This window comes from Eretmochelys imbricata, chromosome 26 (assembly GCF_965152235.1).
Source record: "Eretmochelys imbricata isolate rEreImb1 chromosome 26, rEreImb1.hap1, whole genome shotgun sequence".
Taxonomy (NCBI): domain Eukaryota; kingdom Metazoa; phylum Chordata; order Testudines; family Cheloniidae; genus Eretmochelys; species Eretmochelys imbricata.
Window position 1 is genome coordinate 15,815,225 of NC_135597.1, and position 21,699 is coordinate 15,836,923.

The 21,699-nt window shown below is 48.5% G+C and overlaps 1 protein-coding gene across 1 annotated transcript; it reads left to right on the plus strand.

The window, feature by feature from the left end:
- Positions 1–618: 618 nt before the first annotated feature.
- SLC20A1 (solute carrier family 20 member 1) lies at positions 619–21,467 on the plus strand. The gene is made up of 11 exons (XM_077805939.1): positions 619–724; positions 4,533–5,140; positions 5,277–5,417; positions 5,585–5,670; positions 10,467–10,563; positions 12,730–12,849; positions 15,901–16,155; positions 16,384–16,945; positions 17,220–17,405; positions 18,512–18,596; positions 20,407–21,467. Exons 2-11 carry the CDS (start codon positions 4,783–4,785, stop codon positions 20,566–20,568), a joined length of 2,052 nt encoding a protein of 683 aa, XP_077662065.1. The 5' UTR covers positions 619–724; positions 4,533–4,782; the 3' UTR covers positions 20,569–21,467.
- Positions 21,468–21,699: the final 232 nt, after the last annotated feature.

The following is a 21,699-nucleotide window of genomic DNA, read 5'->3' on the forward strand; positions in this document are numbered from 1 at the left end:
CATGGGGCTCATGGTACAAAGGGCAGTGCCAAGCCGCAGACTGCCCTGTTCCTGTTTCTGGCTGGCAGAGGGCCCGGTGTCCTTTGAGTCAGCTGATGGTGTTGACTGGGAATGCAAGTCATGATCCCCCTAAAACCAGAACAAACAAGCACAGGGACCAAATGGGAGCTCAGGATCAGCCTCAGTCCCTCCTAGCAGGGCGGGAGAACAAGCATCCCATGGGGAATGAGTGAGAGCAATAAACCGAGGGGCCTGTCCCAGCTCCCGGGGGGCGGGCAGGGAGGGAGGAAGGAAACCCAGGAGTTGGGTGCCCTGGTGGGGCTGGGAGCAGACGCTGCACTGGGGCAGGCTCAGCCTGGGCGTGGGAGGCACCGTGGGTAGCGCCCCCAATTCCCGATCGGCCGGGCAGAGCAGGGGCTTCCGCCCCTCGTTAGGGTCCGGAGTGAACAGCCCGCGCGGCCCGGGATCGACTGCAACGGGACCGCGCCCACCAGCGGGAGGCGTGGCCGCGACCCGGGGGTGGCCAATGGCCGCGCGGCAGCGAGGAAGGGGGCCGCGCTCCGCCTGCGTCAGGCGCCGGATGCGTGCTCGAGCGGGTGGGCGGGTCCGGCGGGTCACGTGGACCGGCTAAGGCTATAAAGTGCTGCCCGGCGCCGGCGGCAGGTTGCGTGCGCCGGGGGCTGGTCGGGGCGGCGTGGCGGCCTCGTAGCGGACCGACGCCGCGGTGAGGGCCGGGCCGGCTCGGCTGTGGCGGGGCCGGGGCGGAGGTGGTGGGGAGGAGGAGGAGCGGGCTCTGCGCGCCGCGCCCCCTCCCCCACGTGCGCCCGGCAGCCCGCGCGGCCCCGGGCCCGCCTGAGGCGCGGCGCGCGCGGGAGCAGCCGTTTCCTGCCGCGCGGGAAGGGCCGGCGGGCGCGCGGGGCCGCGCGGGAAGCGGCTGCGCGGGGTCTGGGCGCGTGGTGGGTGCCGGGCTCTGCCCAGCCCGCGGGGCTGGCGGGACGCGGCCGGGCGGAGACGAGCCCTGGGCGAGCGGGCGGTGTGGCGGCGCCTGGGAGCCGGGCCGCTCGGCTCGTCGCTTGGAGGATGCCTGTCTGGGCGCTGGCACCGGGTGCCCGCTGGCCTGGCCGAGCTCCGGGCTCGGGGCCGCGTGTGGCTGCCCGCCCCGGGTGCCTGGGGGGTGAGGGCTCAAGGCGAAGTTTGAATTCACCGGGGTCGGCGGGGGGCGGGCTCGCTCGGCAGGGCTCCTTCCCCGGCCTGACTGCGGTGCAAAATGGAGGGTGACCGCGAGTTTGCTCGGGTTTTACACTGCGGTAGCTGAGACAAGGCTCTGGTAGCTCTTCATCGTCTGTCGGTAGTTTGAGGCCACCCTGTGCCCCCCTCCGGGGCTTACCTTGGAATAGCCAATTGACATAAAAGCAAGTGTCTCCTTCCCTTGAGGTCTTGACACTCGGGCCGGGTCGACACTGTGACGCTGGACTGGTGCAACGCCACCGCCCTGAGTAAAGCTGTTCGGTCAGTTTAAGTCCCTGTGGAGACAGTGCTGGTCAGTGGGTTCGCCCCTCAACCTAGCTGCTGCCCCTCAGGGAGTTAGGGTTCTAGGTACGGCCCAGGTAACCGGCATCTCCGTGTAGGTAGTGTCTTCACTGAAGTGCTGCTGCATTTTAAGTGTAGACAAACCCAAAGATGGCTAACTTCGTGTGAAAACACTCCCTTTTTTGCTGTGAAGACTTAGCCTTAATGGGTGTCGAAAACAGTGAGGGGCTGAGTGTCCACAGAGCCTGATTTCCAGGTGCATGGTGACTATTTGGTGCCTCAAGTGATTAGGCTCACTTAGATGCCTCAGTGTGGACTTTGTAATGCCCTCAGGGGGCTGATAGTGGGCACAGTTCCTCTTGAGAGGTTACATCTTCCAATCTGAGTGCCAGCTGGGTCCCCCACTTGTTCACTTGGGGTACTGCAGCCACATAGAAAATCCAATCTTCTGCCTCCATGCAGTGGAAGTTGTTCCCCAGAGTGTGCTTTTAGGCTTTTCTTTTCATGCACATTGTTCTGCCTTTCCTTCCTCCAGTCTGGTAATGTTTCAGGGAGTTTAAGTGGGCCTGTTGCTCAGACGAAAGTTGTTACTGCTTCCATTCCAACTCGTGGTCAAGGTATCTGCAGCCCTTCCTACTTTGCAGCAAAGCTGGTAATGGTGTGTGAGGAGATCTGGGGCTGGTCGTATTGGAAAACCTGATGTTAGATTGGCCGGATATTCATCTCCTGCCCCTTCTCAGTGTTGTGGTGAAGCATGGCTACAACACAGCTAGGGTAGAAGGGGAAATAACTGAGGTGTAGGACCTTCTGGCAACATGTGTGGTGGGATCCTTCCTCCCCAAATGCTCTTGGGGAAGGGCAAGCATCTTAATGAACAGTGTCTTTCCTGCTCTGATTCTTGGTGGGTGGGGAGAGGGTTTGCTCCCTCTTCTGATGGCCCTTTTCAGGGACAGCAAGAGACAGGGCTGTCACCGTAGGGACAGGCAGCAAACACACCAAGAGGGTGAGTAATCTCTGCAGCAGCAATAGCCAGGCTAAGCACAAAAGACTGCCGCTTAGGACACAAGGTACTATGGGGAATTCAGCTGAGCTGCCAATGTGTCTTACTCAAGTCATTGTTCAGGTACAGGATTTGCAGACTGCCTGGGGCTTTCCCTTATCTTGGTGCTTGTCCACACTAGGTAGAGGTGCTGTTAGCTATCCCATTTTAACATGTTAAAATCCTGGTGTAGATGGGATAAGTTGCAGTTTTAACATGTTAGCTGGCCAGGGTGAGCTGTGGTGTTAATTGTCTTGCTGCAGGGCTTCAAAGGGAAGCCACTTCCACTCCTGCTCCACTGCAGCTTGTATCTGGGGCATAGCAACAGCCCACTTAATTTGCTGGCAGGCAGAGCTAGCGATCTTGGGGTTTTGTTACACCCAACATTATAGTATCTGAACACCTGCCATTTAATAGCAGTACTGAAGTCCCTTAAGGGCTTCGGAGTCTGGCACTTCTCTCTTTTGGAGGCCAAAACTGCTTGGGTAGAGGTCGTGTTTTGGCTGGGTTTTAAGGGTTGAAAGGGCTCTGTGCTGAGTCTTTGTGGAAAGAGCTGAAATTGGTAGACTTGGTGCCTGATGTGCCTACCTTCCAGGAGATAATGTTTTTCTCCTGGCCTTACTTTTGCATTTTTGGCTGCACTTCTTTTCCCACCTTCTTACATATGCACACCCTATCTGTGGCTCCATAAAGTTGTGGGACCTCCTCATCAGTCTCCTCCTAGTGATGCCCAAAGTGGCAATATATAACACCAGAGAGATGTTGGCTAAGTGGGTTCTCTGTGACTGTGGAGCCTATTTCCAGTCCCCTCTCTGCTCACATATCCAGGCAGAGTTCCTCTGGGCAGTGTTTGCTGGCTCCCTTGACACCTTTGAGGATCAGTGGGTGTTGTCTGGGGTTCTCTGCTTGGTGTCCCCTTCAGGTTCCCTACTTTTGACTCTCAGCCTGTCCTTGTTTGTTCTGTTGTCCCTCATAATCACTTAAGTCCCCGGGCCCAGTGGATCCTCCCCATAGGCAGGGGGAGTGTCCTTTAGTTCCTTCCTGGAACCCAGCAAGAGCAGCTAATGTTTGTAGCCTGTTCAGGAAACACTTGGCCTGGAGTGTGCCTTTCAGGCTGGTAGGGAATGGTGGCTAAGTTTGACCTAATAGATTTAAGGTAGGGTCCTGTTACTACAGCCTGCTTGCTTTTAGGGCCCTGTTCCACATGGCAGCATGTCCAGAGCCCATATCTCTCCCCAAGGAAAAATAATTGATCTGGTAGGTGCTGTGGCTCTCTTGCCATCTTATTTACCATGTTGCACAACTAGACTCCAGTGAAGTGCTCTGTAAAATCACTGGCCTAAATCCTCTTCTCAATAGGCTGGAGAGCAGCTGATGGTCATATGGCTCCATTACAAATCCTGATGGCATTGTCAATGTGGTGGTACTCTTCTAGGCATACCAGCAGGGGGAGCTGGCATTCAGCTTGGATGGTGGGAGGGTAGAAATCACAAGGGATCTTGTGTCCCCCATCTGCATTGTGGAACATAAGCGGAAGGCCAGGAATACAGCACTAATGGAGCAGCAGATAGTCACTTAGGGCATGGCTATACTTGAAACTTCAAAGTGCTCCCGTGGGAGCTCCTGGTACTCCACCTGATGAGGGGATTAGCTTAGAGCGCAGCTCCCAGTGCGGGGGTACTGTTTACACTGGTGCTTTTAGCGCTGTAACTTGCTGTGCTCAGGGGGGTGTTTTTTCACACTCCTGAGTGAGAAAATTGCAGTGCTGTAAAGTGCCAGTGTAGCCATAGCCTAAGTTTCCTAATGGGTACCCAGTGTGGCTTCTAGCTGCTAAACAAATGTAAGCTTATAAGCTTGGCCTTGCTTTAACTCTTTGGGGGAAGTCTCACTATGCTGTAGCCTTGTGCTCACTTAGCCAGCATCCATGGACCATGGGGACTCAGTTCTGCCTCTCTCATTTCAGGATGAAGAACTTGTGTTCTCTATTTTCTGCACCATGGAATTTTATTCAGCTCTTCTAATTCTCCAGAGCCACAGGAACTTTAGAAAAGAGATTCCCATACACACCGTATAGCAGTAACTCGCTGGTTCCAAACATATCTTAGTTTAGTTTATTTAATTTTGTAACATTATTTATTATTTCATACCTCGTATTTTGTTTACGTATCAAAGTTGCAAATTCCTGTTGATTTTAAACCACTAAAATTAATAACATGGAATCCACAATTGAATCAACAACGTCTCTGGATCTGCTAACCAGTACAATAGGAAGTAAGGCATCCGGTCCCATGGTAGCTTTCCTCTGGATGCTGATATTGGGCTTCATCATTGCCTTTGTCTTGGCATTTTCTGTGGGTGCCAATGATGTGGCAAACTCGTTCGGAACCGCAGTGGGGTCAGGTGTGGTGACTCTCCGGCAAGCATGTATCCTGGCATCTATCTTTGAAACCGTGGGCTCTGTTCTGCTGGGTGCTAAAGTGAGTGAGACCATCCGGAAGGGGTTGGTTGATGTGGAGATGTACAACTCTACACAAGAGCTACTCATGGCTGGCTCAATCAGCGCTATGTTTGGTGAGTAATGTTGTAGTTGCAGCAGCAAAGTGATTAAGTACACACGGATAAGTTACCTTGTTGGAGTGTCTTGTGTCCCCAAATCTGCCATGTATTTCAATGGTGACTAATCACTCAGACAACTTTGTTGCTTTAGGGTCAGCTGTGTGGCAGCTAGCAGCTTCATTCTTGAGACTTCCCATTTCTGGTACCCATTGTATTGTTGGAGCAACAATTGGCTTTTCGCTGGTGGCCAAAGGACAGAAAGGCGTCCAGTGGTCAGAGCTGCTTAAAATTGGTAAGTAAAATACAACCACTAGCTTTTTCAGATGCCAAAGTGTGGCATTTATAAACCTATGGCCTTGTCCCCAACATTGGATTAGTATGAAAAGTATATCTGGGTTTTACTGCCCAGAGCCACCTTGTAGGAGCCAGGATATTTATTGCCTCTATCTTCTGTCCTAGTGTTGTCCTGGTTCATCTCTCCCCTGCTTTCTGGCATCATGTCTGCTATCCTGTTCTTCCTCGTCCGTATGTTCATTCTTCGTAAGGTAAGGGGGCCAGATCTCCACAATGCTCATCTGCTGTGCAGAAACTGTTTTGCAACTGAAATGAGCAGATAATAGGAGTAACCACTTCCGGTCAGGACTGTCTTAAATGCTTATTACTGAGTGATTCATGATCTTTAATGTTTTGATCCCCGCATCTCCTGAACTAGCATCCTAGCTGCTGGGCTGCCCTTCCTCATAATTACTGGGTCCCTACTTGCCAGAGGCTGATACGAACTTTTTTTTGCAGGGAAGGGAGCATAGAGATCCAGTGCAATGTTCTGAGAAGCCCTGTCCCCAGCAGTGGGCATGGAAGAGGTTGCTGGGATAGTAACCTGGCAAGTGTCTCCAGGCCTTCTTTGAGTGCTCCATCTTTCATATCTGACTCTGGCTAGCAGTTATCTCAACACTCTGGAGGCTTGACGACAGGAGTCGTCTTGCCCTCCCATCCAAAGCTGCTTGTTCAGGGATTAATATTCCACACTTATCTCATGTTCAGCCAGATGGGGAACAGAAGAAGGCATAGCTTCCCCAGCTGCAGCAGCATGAAACTGATAAGACACTGGCTACTTGTGGTGCTATGCAGTGCCTTGTGGCAGGGGTGGCCAGCCTGAGAAGGAGCCAGAGTTTACCAATGTACATTGCCACAGAGCCACAGTATTACGTCATCAGCTCCCCCTCCACCCTGCTCCCAGTGCCTCCTGCCCACTGCCAGGGGGCAGCCCTGCAGATCAGTCTCCTTTTCTCTCCCCACACCTCCTGATCAGCTGTCTTGTGGTGTGCTGGGGGGGGGGGGGAGGGCATGGCAGGCTCAGAGGGGTGGGGAAGGGGTGGAGTTGGAGCAGGGCCTGTGGCAGAGCCAGGAATTGAGCAATGAGCCCCCCCCCGGCACACGGGGGCTGGAGCTACAGGCACCAACGTTCCAGAGTCGGCACCTAGACAAGGAGCCGCACATCAACTTCTGAAGAGCTGCATGTGGCTCCAGAGCCCCACGTTGGCCCCCTGCCTTGTGGGCTGCAAAAAAATGACTAGCGTCATTTTGGCTTCGTGTTGCAGCTTATTACCTAGTAGCAGTAGAGTTAATTCTGGCTGCAAACTGGAAAGCATCACTGCAACTAAAGGGCTAGAGACTTCTCTTTAATAAAACATAAATTCTGTAGACTCTGGCTTATGCACCTAGAGGCTTGGCTACACTTACATTTTATAGCACTCTAACTTGCTGGCTCAGGGGTGTGAGAAATCACCCCCCTGAGTGCAGCAAGTCAGAGCGCTTTAAAGTGCTAGTGTAAACAGCTCAGAGTGCTGGGAGCTGTGCTCAGAGCTAATCCCCTCATGAAGGTGGATTACCAGGAGCTCTCTCCCAGTGCTGGCATGAGACCACACTCACACTTCAAAGCACTCCCTTGACAGCGCTTTGAAGTCTCCAGTGTAGCCATGTCCTGAGTTCCAAGGGAAGGCTAGCTGAGTAGACCAAATAAGTTTTGAAATGCCTTATCCTCAGTCATTTCATGTTAATACCATAGTGTCTACCTCTCGCTTAGACTATCCAAGTCCTGTCTCCCCCCAAAAAAAGCTTATGCTATGCAGTGTTGTAGCTGTTAGGATTGGTGGTAAAGAGAAGTGTGTGGAAGTGCCAGTTAGAATCATAGAATATCAGGGTTGGAAGGGACCCCAGGAGGTCATCTAGTCCAACCCCCTGCTCAAAAGCAGGACCCATCCCCAATTAAATCATCCCAGCCAGGGCTTTGTCAAGCCTGACCTTAAACTTCTAAGGAAGGAGATTCCACCACCTCCCTAGGTAACGCATTCCAGTGTTTCACCACCCTCCTAGTGAAGTTTTTCCTAATATCCAACCTAAACCTCCCCCACTGCAACTTGAGACCATTACTCCTTGTCCTGTCCTCTTCCACCACTGAGAATAGTCTAGAACCATCCTCTCTGGAACCACCTCTCAGGTAGTTGAAAGCAGCTATCAAATCCCCCCTCACTCTTCTCTTCCGCAGACTAAACAATCCCAGTTCCCTCAGCCTCTCCTCATAAGTCATGTGTTCCAGACCCCTAATCATTTTTGTTGCCCTTCGCTGGACTCTTTCCAATTTATCCACATCCTCCTTGTAGTGTGAGGCCCGAAACTGGACACAGTACTCCAGATGAGGCCTCACCAATGTCGAATAGAAGGGGACGATCACATCCCTCGATCTGCTCTCTATGCCCCTACTTATACATCCCAAAATGCCATTGGCCTTCTTGGCAACAAGGGCACACTGCTGACTCATATCCAGCTTCTTGTCCACTGTCACCCCTAGGTCCTTTTCCGCAGAACTGCTGCCTAGCCATTCGGTCCCTAGTCTGTAGCTGTGCATTGGGTTCTTCCGTCCTAAGTGCAGGACCCTGCACTTATCCTTATTGAACCTCATCAGATTTCTTTTGGCCCAATCCTCCAATTTGTCTAGGTCCCTCTGTATCCTATCCCTGCCCTCCAGCGTATCTACCGCTCCTCCCAGTTTAGTATCAGCAAATTTGCTGAGTGCAATCCACACCATCCTCCAGATCATTTATGAAGATATTGAACAAAACCGGCCCCAGGACCGACCCCTGGGGCACTCCACTTGACACCGGCTGCCAACTAGACATGGAGCCATTGATCACTACCCGTTGAGCCCGACAATCTAGCCAACTTTCTACCCACCTTATAGTGCAGTTAGAGCTAGTTATAACTTGAATGACCTGCCTAGCATTAAAATGCCTGGGAGAACTCTGCCCTTGTGATGGAAACTCTGCTTCTATGCATGACTGAACTGGCAGGTTGTCTTCACAGGGAAATTTAGGGCTTGTCTAAACTGGCACTTTACAGCACTGCAACTTTCTCACTCGGGTGTGAAAAAACACCCCCCTGAGCACTGCAAGTTTCACATCTGTAAAGTGCCAGTATAAACAGTGCACCAGCACTGGGAGCTATTGCTGTTGTGGAGGTGGTTTTCTAGAGCACTGGGAGAGCTCTCTCCCAGTATTAGTGTGGCTTGTGTAGTCACAGCAAAGTTTGCAGCAGTGCTTTAACACTGCCAGTGAAGACATGCCCTTAGCAGCAGAACTGACTGATATCGATCTCTGCTATAGCTCCCCATGTACTTGAATATGTCCACATGAGCAGTTATATGGAATAACTACAGCAATTTAGTTTTGCTAATTTTCTTGATGTAAGCAAGCTCTCCTGGATCTGGAGCTCGTGTCTACTCAGCCAGACAAATGCTTTCTGTGGTGAGGCTCCTTGGTTTGGAACTCTTTACAAATACTATTCTAGTAAGTGGAACAAAAGTAGCGGTTGGAAATGGGAGAATGAAACTAAACTTGTTTGAATGATTTAACACAAGCCACTCTCTCTACTCCTGCTGTTCAGCATGCTGAGTAGATCAGTAATCTAAACATGAATTAACACTAAGCATGCTGGTAACGTACAGACTAAACTGCTGGTCAAACAGATGCTGTAATTATATATAGTCTAGTGTCCAGGACTCGTGTGTAAACAGTTTACAAATATAAAACATAAATTTAGCTCTGGGGTTACCAAGTATATTTTGAGGATGTTATCGAGTAGCTTAAAATGTAACTTCAGATCTCAAATCTAACTCCTGTGGTTTCTGCTTTGAAAAATGCAGTAATTTTGTTGGTTCCCCCTATCCTTCCATGTTCGTTTTTACAACCTGACAGTTAACTTAGCACAGCTGTCAGATTAATATTTTATAACTGGCCTTTCAAAGTTGTACTCACTACTGAACACTTGTTCAGATGCTTTTGTAATAGGACAGAGCAAACATGCTTTTCAATACATTAAATTTCACTGAACATTGAGCATCAGAACACTAGAATTTGGCTCCTGGTCAGCAGTCTCAAACAATTCCACTGCCTAGATGAGGTGTTGCTTTTAATACATAGGAATGCATTTGTGAATAATCCCTCTGAATCAGTTAAATGACTTTAACAATTGGCCTGACTCACCTGGGGAAATGGGCTTTTTTCCAAAAGAAAATTGCTTTAGTGAATTGAAGCAAAGACTTTTAGAAAGTGCTGTTTGTTAAAACTGTCAGTCTTAGTCTTGTTCTGATGGGTAGACTATTGAATCCCTGAGAAGGCAAAATTCAGAGCCTCACAGAGAGGAAACAAAAGTCTTGGGACATGGCTACTTTGTCTAAAACTTAAAAGTAAAATACTCTTAAGTGAAGAGTTCTCAAGCATCCGATTCAATCCACTCTTTCTGTGGGATGGGCTGTTCAAAAGGCTACATTGCTGTTTTGGGGAGTGTGCATTTCTGCTTTGAAACAGCAGTGGCATGGGCGGTTGGGGGAGGCACATTTCTGTCTTCAATATCAGAAGTCTTTTTACTTGTAAGCAGAGCACTAACTGGCAACCCTAAAAACCCACTGGATATGCAGGGTTCATAACTCATGATGTATGAGTTCTAAGGGTTCTTCAGACCCAGTTCTCTCCTTGCTGACTCCTATACATCCCCACTGACAGAGTTTTCACAACTGTAATGGATTAGTCTGTAATTGGCATTTAGCAAACAATTCTGTTTGATGCACAAGAGACTCCATCCCCCTCTTCTGGAGCTGCCTCTGCTGGGCTAGTAGGAGGGAAGTAATAAACTTAAGTCTGTGAAGTGCACAGAACAGATCTTCGTAAGAAGTTAGCATTTTTAGACACTCTTCCATGTAGAAGTGTACTTTAAGTGTCTGCTTTGCTGTTGTGTTTAGAATCTGGGATCTGGATTTGTATAGTATCAAAACTAATCTGTTTTACAGGCAGATCCAGTTCCCAATGGGTTGCGAGCTTTGCCAGTCTTCTATGCCTGTACAATTGGGATCAACCTCTTTTCCATCATGTACAGTGGTGCACCTTGTAAGTACCTGTCAAAATACTTCAGTGCTACTTTTATAATTCTTTACAAAAACCTCCATTAAATGCATGATTTACCCCTTTTTGCTTTACAGGGCTGAAATCTCCTAGAAGGCTGCTGGCCTGTGCTGGCTACAGAAGGCTGCAGGCTAGCGTGTGCTGAGTTCTAACCTAGATAGTTACCCAACCAAAGAGGCCTGCTCAAATCTAAATTACTACAGAGCTTTCTCCTTAATCTTCACAGGAATGGCCGATAACATGACTTCCCCTTTCCTCTCTCCTACTTATGCTAGAGCTCAGGAACCCAGCTGCTGAAGAGGCTCCTTAAGCTTTTTCTATTCTCCAGTAAGGCTAGTCAGCACTGGAGTCTTGTATTGGATTTGCTCAGTTTGGCCTTTCCAGCATGAGAGCTTGCTTGCTTTTCATCCCCAAGAATATATTAACTGCCCTGATACTTCCTGACCAAGAAGAACTGGCATGTCCTAGCCAGCACAAGTACTCCGAAGAGGAACTCATGCTACAGAGTTGAAATCTTTTGGGAGCTCCAGATCAAAATGTTTCTTTATGTTGCGGGCAGGGGAACGCAACTGATGAATGGAACCAGGCAGCTGCTATCATAATCCAAAGTAGTTTGGCACAGAAGGGCCTGGAGACCTGCAGAGTTACAAGGCAAGCTGTAGAAAATATCAGTCACAGCTAACTTAACAGTCAATTTCAAAACTCTGGATACTGAGCTACCTTATTCAGGGCCTGCTACCCTGGACTGTGATGGCAGCTTCAGCTGGGGCTTTCTTCTGTGATGTCTTAAACAGGTCATTAAGGAACTAGAGCTAGGTAGAGGCTGACAGTGGCAGGTATTCAGTCATACTGGACAGTTCAGGCTATTTCACTACTAAATACTGAAATAGATTTAGTGTGTCACTATGAAGTAATGACTCCAGCTTTCCCTTCATACATTGGTTCATTCAAATGCACTTTATGGTCCTGAAATTCTAATACATGTTGCAGGACTAATAGAGTTCAGCCAAAGTGTTCTTTATGCCTGTGAATATGGCATTGTCCTGTGAGGTAGGAATTGTAACCAGTTAAAGCATAAACAGCATTGCACCATGTGATTCAGTTTACAAGTTTGCACTTTACTAGCTAGATTCATGTTGAATTTACAATCTGTGGACAAGGTTCAGTTGAACTTTGTTCCACTTTAGTTGGGGGGGTTTGCCAGACTATTTATTGTAAGCTGCTATTAGTGTTGCATGTTAACTGAGCCATACGAAATAGGTGTGTGATATTGTGCACTTGACCTCTGCAGTTCCTTTATCTGTCTTCTATGTACTGGGAGTGTTCTTGGCTGCAGCAGAAACTGCAGAAGCATTTTTGATGGCCATTTAGCAAATATTTGATACCTTAGCTTGGTTATGGGAAGAATAAAAATCCAGCCACTCATTTGTAAATGCTTGTGTAACTAGGTCATTAACACCTTAAAGCCTCTCCTGTTTCAAAAGATGTAGATTTGGTTCTAATTTAAAAATAAGTGTTCTGGAGTGAGATGCAGAAGCCATTGTTGCACCATGTGGCTGGAAAAGTCCTATCCCATCACAAACCTAAAATGCCATGTTACTGTAAATCTGTTGGAGATCTCAAGTGGGTACAGCTCTTCTCCCCTGGCTCTGAGCAGACTGGCATGCCAGGGGAATAGCGCTGTCTGCTGCAGCTGCAGGCTTGCTTTTTTCTTTGACATTGCAGCAAGTCAGGACATAAGCCTCTGTGTACTATGTTGAGAACTAAACTGAGGGGAGGATGGAGAATGTCTAGTCAGTTGCTGCTGGGTCACCAGAATGTACAATGCTCTCAGTAATCCAGTTCCCCCTGGGGAGGGGAAGAGGTCAGAGTCTCTGAACATGTGAAAGATTAGATGGGGAGAGTGTAACCTGGTGGGGGCTCCCATGTGGGTTAAGCTGTCATTTTTGTATGGTTAGTATTCTACTCAGATTTGGTGCTAACATAGCAAAGCTGGTGCAGGGCACTGCAGACTCCTGGGAGGCAGCAGTGAATGTTGTGTGCCAAGCACCCCTTGATCCAGTTATGAACAGATCTCCTGTGAAGAAGGTGGTCCTACATTGAAGGGGCTCTTGCCCTTGGGTTTTCAAGATTCATTGTTTTATTTCCTAGTGCTTGGCTTTGACAAACTTCCTATTTGGGGTATCCTTCTAACTTCAGCGGGGAGTGCTGTTGTCTGTGCTCTCGTCGTCTGGTTCTTTGTGTGTCCAAGAATGAAGAAGAAAATAGAACGTAAGTAAAGCTTTAGAATGACATAAAATCGCATGTTCTCCTTAATGAGTTACTTAAATATCCTGTTTTGGTTCATCTTGCGGGGAGGGGAAGAAGTGTCTTACAAATCTCACCCCCAGTGAGCAATCTGACCTTGCTGATGCAGATTAGTTTTAAGTAGGTGATCTCATAAAATCCCTGCCCTGTAGCAAAGAATACCTGTTGAAAGGCACTCAAATAGCATTCCGCAGCTTTACTTTCCTAATGTTCTGTGGGGCTCATAGAGTTGAGCACTGTTTCACCTATAAATTACTCGTGAGACTTGGGAGAGGCATCCTAAGCAGTAGGTAAGAGAAAATAGCTATTCACAAGTACGCTTATCAGGTTTGCATAAGTGGTACATGACTAACAGCTTGGTAGATACTTTCTGGTTGCCTTTGAAATTTGTCTAGAGATAGCTCATCCTTCCAACTGTTAAAGGAGCTTCATACTCTTGACAGTAATTCAAATTTTCCCTATCACTAGTGTGACTTGGCAAATCTGTTTGCAGCTGTTGGTTTCAGCATAGCCTATTCCTAAACAACCCCAGTGACACACATACTGCAGTAGTGTGAGCAGCCCAACATAGCACTGCATCAGAACTAGAACTACAGAGGTTTCATGCTATTAAGTCTGGCTGATCAGGTCAGATACTAAAAAGTTCTGACCAAGTGCTTGTAGTAAGCTAATGAGCTCTGAAATCCAGTCTCTGCTTTAATATAGTACAGATTGGGAAGCTTTTAATTGACTGCTAGTCTTCATGCTTGAAATCTTCAGAGCAATTGTTAGCTTTGCCCTCCCATCTGTAAGGTAGAAGTTTTTTCCATTTTATGGCCTGGGGAAACAGGCAGATGTTAGCCAATTTTCAGACCTGGCATCTGGTTAGGCCAGGGGTGGGCAAACTTTTCTTTGTGTGTGTGGCCTGAGGGCCACATCGGGGTTGCAAAATGGTAGGGAAGGCTGTGCCTCTGCAAACAGCCTGGGACTCCCCACCCCCTAACCGCCCCCAGGACCCCAATCCCTATCCAACCCCACCCTCCCCTGACAGGCCCCCAGGACCCCCTGTCCCATCCAATCCCCCCATTCCTTGTCCCCTGACCCCCCCACCCCCTTACCATGCTGCTCAGAGCAGCAGAACAGGCTTATTGGAAAGCCTGGGAGGCAGGCACAAGCTGTGCTGCTCATGTGGCTGTGGGGGAGGGGCCAGGAGCTAGCCTCTCTGGCCGGGAGCTATGGAGCCAGGCAGGACAGTCCTGTGGGCCTGGTTAGGCTCTTTAAATAACAGGCCATGCTTTTTCAGAGAACTGAGAACCCACAGCTCCTTTGAGACTCCTTGGAGAGCTATGTTCAGATCTTCTGGAAAATGCAACTTGTATTTAGGTGCTTGCTTGGGCAGCCAAAAGTGAATTTAGGCCTAGGCCATGCACTCAGAGGCAGGATCACTCCAGAATCCCAGTTCTACCCTAACTAGTAGTGTTTCTTTCATGTTGGAAAGCTAAAGTCCCACCATCAAGGCTCTAGATTAGAGCTGAGTGAACAATAAATCTTTTGGTTTGGGGGGCCAAACAGAACCTTTTTTATGGGGTTTTGTTTGGCCCAGATAAATTGTCTTGGTTTTTGGTTGTTTAGGTGATTTCACTTTGGTTTTCATAGCAAAATTTCAAAACAAATCACCATTTTGAAAGTCAAAACATTTAGAATTATGACATGAAACACTTTGTTTTGCAATGGCCAAAATGAGCCATTTCAACTTGAGAGAGAAGGTGGATGAGGTAATTTTATTGATACCAGTGACCAGCTTGCTGCCTTCCTAAAACTATCAGGGAGATTTCAGGGACCAGCATTGGTCCACAGATGGGTTGCTGAGAAGCACTGTTTTATTGGACCAACTTCTGTTGGTGAGAGACCAGGTTTCAAACTTACATAGAGCTGAGACAAGCTCTGTGTAAGTTTGAAACCTTCCTTTCACCAACAGAAGTTGGTCCAATAAAAAATACCTCACCCACCTTGTCTCTAATATCTTAGACCAACACAGCTACAACACTAACTTTCCCCATTACTTTTTTAGCAGACTTCTTGTTTGCTGAATTTTTTTGCCTGCCTCTACTCTAGATGTTAAAGTTGTATAAACTTTAAAGTCAAGTTTGGTGCATTTTTCCAAACTCCTTGTAGTGAAACCCTAGTGTTGTCATGGCTCATCACCATGTGAAAAGGTACCTTCCTGCCCAGCGCAGTCTCTGTATTGTCACATGCTTTGATGCTGCAAAAGGCACAGATGAGTCACCTGTATACCCCTGTGGCTCTTGCATCACAAGGTGCAAATTGCAGCACTTCACTAATGATACCCTGGTGAGGATTTGCTGCTTAACACTGCTCCCAAGAAGAGTGGCTCTGTCACTATATTTTAAAAATCTTCACTTATAATCAAAATAAGCTTTCTTGCACCATTGTAATGTGGTACATGTCTTGGCCATATCATGGGCCAGCTCTCAACCATGTAACTTCCCTGTGCTGCTGCTTGTGCAATACTGGGAATGTATCTTCAGCTTTTCCTAACACTAAACTGGAAGCAAAGAATTGGCACCATCTGTCCAGTCAGTTAGTTCCTGGTGGCCCACCACTATTTTCAGTGTAGACTGAAGAACCAGTCAGTGGTTGTAACAAATGCAGAACCCTGCTATGCCATTAGTCACTCTGCCAGTTCTAACCGCACCTATGCTGGGTGCCAAGAGGGGGTTTGAAATAGCAAAAGAGCACAGTTCAGACTAGCAAGTTCTGTGTCTGGGGATCTGGATGTCCCATGCACAGCATGTTGTGTAACACATATAAGCATATGAGTAGTTACTTGGTTACTAACTTGAGCTGTAAACTGAAATCCAGCATGCATAAATCTGGGTTCTGACAGATGCCAACATTGCTCAGTTCTCAGTGGATGCAGAGTAGGCTGGTATCAGGTGCTAAAGGGCTGAATGGGCTTTAAATGGTGGTAGCCTTTGGGAAAGGGAACTACTAAGTCATTAATTCTTTCCACAGGAGAGATCAAGTCAAGTCCTTCTGAGAGCCCCTTGATGGAGAAAAAGAACAGCCAGAAGGAAGATCAAGATGAGTCTAAACTGCCACTGGGCAATGGTGTGGGTGACAAGAGCCCTATCACTGATGCATCTGCCATGCACCACAGGGCAGCTGTGGAGGAGAGAACAGTCTCCTTCAATCTGGGAGATGTGGAGGAAGCTCCAGAGCAGGAGAGGCTCCCTAGTGTTGACCTGAAGGAAACAAACATAGATAGTGGTGAGTTGGGGTTAGCAGCCTGCCCTGCCTGCCAGATGGCCCTGGCAAGTCCAGATGAAGTGGGAGACCCTTAAGCATGCCATGTGGAGGCATATTCCACCAGCAAATAGATCAGGGCAGAGTGGCACAAGCATGAGGTCTGTAGTGCTTTTGGTTGGGCTCCTGTCTGAGGCATGTTTCTCACACCTGGCCATGTGGATGTGGGTTAAACTCCACTTCTCTTTGCAGGAGCTGTGCAGTTACCCAGTGGCAACCTTGTTCAGTTCAACCAAGCTGTCAGCAATCAGATCAGTTACAGTGGCCACTACCAGTACCACACTGTGCACAAGGATTCGGGCCTGTACAAAGAGCTGCTGCACAAGCTTCACCTGGCCAAAGTGGGTGATTGCATGGGGGACTCTGGTGACAAGCCCCTGAGACGCAACAACAGCTACACCTCATACACTATGGCCATTTGTGGCATGCCGCTGGATTCATTCCGTCCCAAAGAGGGCGAGCCCAAGGGGGAGGAGATGGAGAAGCTGACCTGGCCTGGAGCAGACACCAAGAAGAGGATCCGTATGGACAGCTACACTAGCTACTGCAATGCTGTGGCAGATACCCACCCGGCAGCTGATGTGGATATGGATGTAGGCAAGGTGGAGATGGGCAGTGGTGACAGGAAGTGCAGCACTGGCTCGCTGGAGGAGTGGCATGATCAGGATAGACCAGAAGTGTCCCTGCTCTTCCAGTTCCTGCAGATTCTCACCGCCTGCTTTGGTTCCTTTGCTCATGGTGGCAATGATGTCAGGTCAGTAGACTTAATCTATGTGACAGGTTTTAGCTGGTTACTCTAAGTACAAATGTTCATGCAATATATTCACCTGCTTCTCTGGAGCATGTATGCCTAGCATGCTGGTATGAAAACAGGCTCTTGTGAGCAAGTATTTGCCAGCACTAACCTGGTCATCCAGAAAATGTAGCAAGTTATGGTTTATAACAAGATTGGAGTTCATCACTTCTCAAGCCAGCAGCATGGAAAGATTCCTTAATTGTCTGAGTGGAATGCATCTGTTTCCTTCCAGCAATGCCATTGGCCCTCTGGTGGCTCTGTACCTAGTCTATCAGACAGGTGATGTGGCTTCCAAAGTGGCAACTCCCATCTGGCTGCTGCTGTATGGAGGTGCTGGGATCTGCATTGGCCTGTGGGTCTGGGGGAGAAGAGTCATTCAGACCATGGGGAAGGATCTGACACCCATCACACCATCTAGGTAAGATGCTTCATGGGGGACACAGGAGGATGCTTATGGTTTCTGCACTCACCATTGTGTACATAACAGTATTACTCAGAGGCTGGGTGAGCATGTAATTATACAATGCAGAGTCTGCGGCCTACTGAAGTGTTCATGAATTCTTTCCAACTTGTTTGCTCACATTCCAAACTTCCTAGTGCTCTGAGGTACAATAGCTTTGATATTCAAGACGTCTTTCTGAAGGTAACGCACCACAACTGCACAAGTATCACCCCTCATTGTTGTTTCCATTAGTATGGTTCCAATATGTACATTTGAACAGTTGGCCATGGCCACTGCATGGGATCAGGTGCTTGTACTAAACACACACCCCTCTCTCGGTCAAAAGTCAGAAGAGCTGGACCTTCCACTGTGCCTTATAGCTCCACCCTCTGGAGGGGGGCCTGGGGAAATGGACCACAAAGATCATCCACTGAATTCCCTGCCACCATCTCCAGTTGGCTGTCCCAAAAGGGACTGATCTCTGATATCCAGGTCCCAGATCATATCAGGGCATTACAGATCAGTTCCTCAAGGCATTTGCTTTGAATGCAAATAACTACTGAGCTCAGGGAGTGGCAGTGTGAAATCTGCTCACTTTCCATTGTGTAAAGGGTGGTGCTATTGAGTTATGGATGATTGGCTTTTTTCTAAACTTCCCCAGAGATGTATGTATCCACTAGAAATGGAAGGAAAAATGAAGCTCTGATTAGAGCAGAGCTCAGAGCTGGAGCCTGGAGCAGCTCCAGAGCAGTAGAGCTGCAGGTTTTTGCCTGGAGCTGGAGTGGAGCCAGAGCACAGCTCCAAAGCCCTGGATTAAAGGTCTCTAGCCTTGATTATGGCCTCCAGCTAGGAGCTGTCAAGAGGCCCCAGATGGACTCTCCATATAAAGCAGAAGAGTACAAAATCAAATGCCTTAACAAACTGGTTAATGGGGGAGACCTGGAACCATGCATAGAACAGGAGCTGTAAGACAAAGTTCTGTACTTGCCATTTGCACAGGCTGTCTGCTGAGCAGGAATCCCTTGCTGACATTGTGTGGCTCATACCAGCCTGTGATAGTTACTATCTTTCTGTATACACAGTGGCTTCAGCATTGAACTGGCATCTGCACTGACTGTAGTGATTGCATCAAATGTTGGTCTTCCCATCAGTACAACGCACTGCAAAGTAAGTGAAATGCTTGCCAGTATGTTAAATGGCTCCTGTGGTGACCTCCGAGTTCTTCAAGAAATGTCTCAAGAGGCGGAGTTAGTGGTGTAGGGCATGGGACCAGAAGTGATGGTCTGCTGTACTGTGTGAGAATCCAGTTGTCTCAAAGTACTAATTCTTTTTTCCCTCTTCACTACTAACCAGATCTGAGATTGAGTTCTAGTAGAATAGCTTCCAGAATACACCAAGCATTGGTCTTGAGTTTGACAGGTCTATAATTTGCATGCAGATCTATCCATTTGTGGATAATGAACATAGAGTAAACATAGAAGTGGTACATAGAACATAGAGGGAGAAACTAAAGAGAATGGGCATTGAGGAAAAGTACTTAGGAACTCTACTGTGGTAGAACAAAAAACTGTCAAACAGACCCATTATGAAGCTGCCAAGCTCCCTGGGCCACTCACGTCATGGGAAGCTTCATTCCTGTAAGACTTGCACTTGTGCATCAAAGATGCCTGTAATCTCATTGTGAAATTCTTCTCCGCTGGTCCCTTGCTGCCTGGTCCCATGCTGTTCTGGCTGTGCACTACAGTTCCAGCAGGGAGATTGCCCTCCAAAACATGAACAAGGCACTTGGCCCACATTTCAACATGACTCAGGTTTTCTTTGGGCAATTCTCATTGGATTCAGGCTTGTCTTGTATCTGAACCTGTTCAGTGCTGCTCTCCTTAGTAAGGCCATATTTATATTGCAGGGGTGGCCAACCTGAGCTAGAGAAGGAGCCAGAATTTACTACTATACATTCCCAAAGAGCCACAGTAATAAGTCAGCAGCCCCATGAGCTCCCACCCCGCTCCCAGTGCCTCCTTCTCCCTCCCCACAACTCCAGATCAGCTGTTTCATGGGGTGAAGGAAGCTCTGGGGGCTGGGAGGAGGAGCAAGGGCACAGCAGGCTCAGGGGAGGGCATGGGAAGGGATGAAGTGGGGGCAGAGCCAGGGGCTGAGCAGTGAGCACCCCCGGCACACTGGAAAGCTGGCGCCTGTCGCTCCAGCCCCAGAGTCGGTTCCTATATAAGGAGCCGCATGTGGCTCCAGAGCCACAGGTTGGCCACCCCTGCCATACTGGAAACTGAGTTTGCCTGCAGAGGGGCAACATGTTGGGATGCTGACAAGTTGGGAAGGGTACCTAAAGACCAAAAAGTGACCCTGAAGTCTAGAAAACTTGCCTTATAGTGAGCAAGCTCAATCTCAATTTAGAGAAGGTTGAGGTGAAGTTTGAGAGCTAGGGGCATGCTTCTAGCAGACAAAGGCAGAATAAGATCAGTATCTGGAAGCTGAAGGTAGTCCTATCTTACTCCCTCGGGTTCCTACCTAACCCTAGAGTGCCTTGGTGCAGGGTGGGTGGGAGGAGGCTGGGCCCCCATTACCCAGCTGCCATAGGAACTGCACAGCTTTGGAGAACTCATCCCTGTGGCTTCACTGGGAATCAGTGTGGCAGCTGTGCTGCACAGGGGTCCTGGCCCCATTGCAGAGACTTCAGGCCTGGTGCGTGTGCACACAGGCAGGTAGGGGGTGGAACTGCCATGCATGAGCTGCCACCCTAGGCAGCTGGGATTTGGGTGGGGTGCACAAGCTGCTTCCCTGTATCTGCTGCTTAGTCTCTAAAAATTGCAGTGTCTTTCTAAAAGATACTCTAGCTGACCAGAAGCTGTTGGGCTTGATGCTGGAAGCACTAGGTGGTGGTGGTCTCTGGCCTGCTGTGCAGGAGATGAGACCATAGTGGTCTCCTAGTTTTTAAATCAGTCCCTTGGTGTATCTTCCATAGGTGGGCTCCGTGGTCTCAGTGGGCTGGCTCCGTTCCAGGAAGGCTGTGGACTGGCGTCTCTTCCGTAACATCTTCCTGGCATGGTTTGTCACTGTCCCGATTTCTGGCCTCATCAGTGCAGCTATCATGGCACTGTTCAAGTATGCCATCCTGGGAGTGTGAGACCAGCTTGGGTGAAATCCATCATATCTTGCTGCTCTGAGCAACTGGAACAGTGCTAGGGTGACTTGCCTGGGGAGGAGATGGGAATATTGCATTTATGCTGTAACTGCTTTCATGCTGAATGACTCATCTCTAAATTAGCTGCAAAATAACCAGTGCCCCTGACTGATCTCATTAATTCACAGCCTGAACAGGAAATGGACCTTACTGTACATATTTCTGTATTTTCTTTTGTATCAAGCCTACCTTCAATTATGTTTGTCACTGAAGTAGCATCCTTTTTTAAATTTGTTTTTCCTTGGCACTAAATCTTAGAACTGGCAGGCACAGTAAAGTCTGGTGTGATTAGCTTGGAGGGGTGACTGTTCCACTGCCATGTTTGCGCTAGGGTAGCAGTAATGGGCACTATACCCAGAGGCCCCACTTATTTTTTTTAATAAACTTTTAAACTAAACATACCTATTTGCTAACTCCTTGTGGAGCAATACCTATTGCACACCATTTCCCCACACACACCCTTCTGCAGCTCACATGGTACCACTGCTCCAAGAGCTGTGAAAGATGGCAGTGGTTCTTGCTAGAAGCAGGTTGAGGTATGTCCAGCTTTGCCTCCATTTCAATACTTAGAGGTGGAAATGAGAGAAACCTGCAGTACCATGATGCTCTGGTCTTGTGTGGTTTCATTTTGTGCAAATGCACCTGAGCTCTAGGGGGGAGTTTTTTGTTTTGAATCTAGGATGTGCTAAAATCTTAACCCAGTTGATTTAAATGTTGAGATCATTCACTGCTCCCTCCCCCTACTGGCCAAGAACCTAGCTGTCTCCAGTGACCCTGACACTACAAGACTCTGCTCCCCATTGCTACCTCTAACTGAATAAAAGCTTCATTTTTTAAACAAATCTTCTTTGGGATTTTCCATCCAGCAGTGTTAACATGCTAATTCCACAAGCAGTGTGATCCATCCCATGATCTCAGCATGACTAGCTACAGCTGAAGGAACATGACCCCCTTCCAAAGCTACAGCAGCTGGCAGGATTTGAGTGAGGTACCTGATTAACCCAGACCCTCCCTGATCTAGTAAGCCAGGAGCAAGAGCATGTACAAAGAAATGAGCTCATCTTTCCTGCTTAA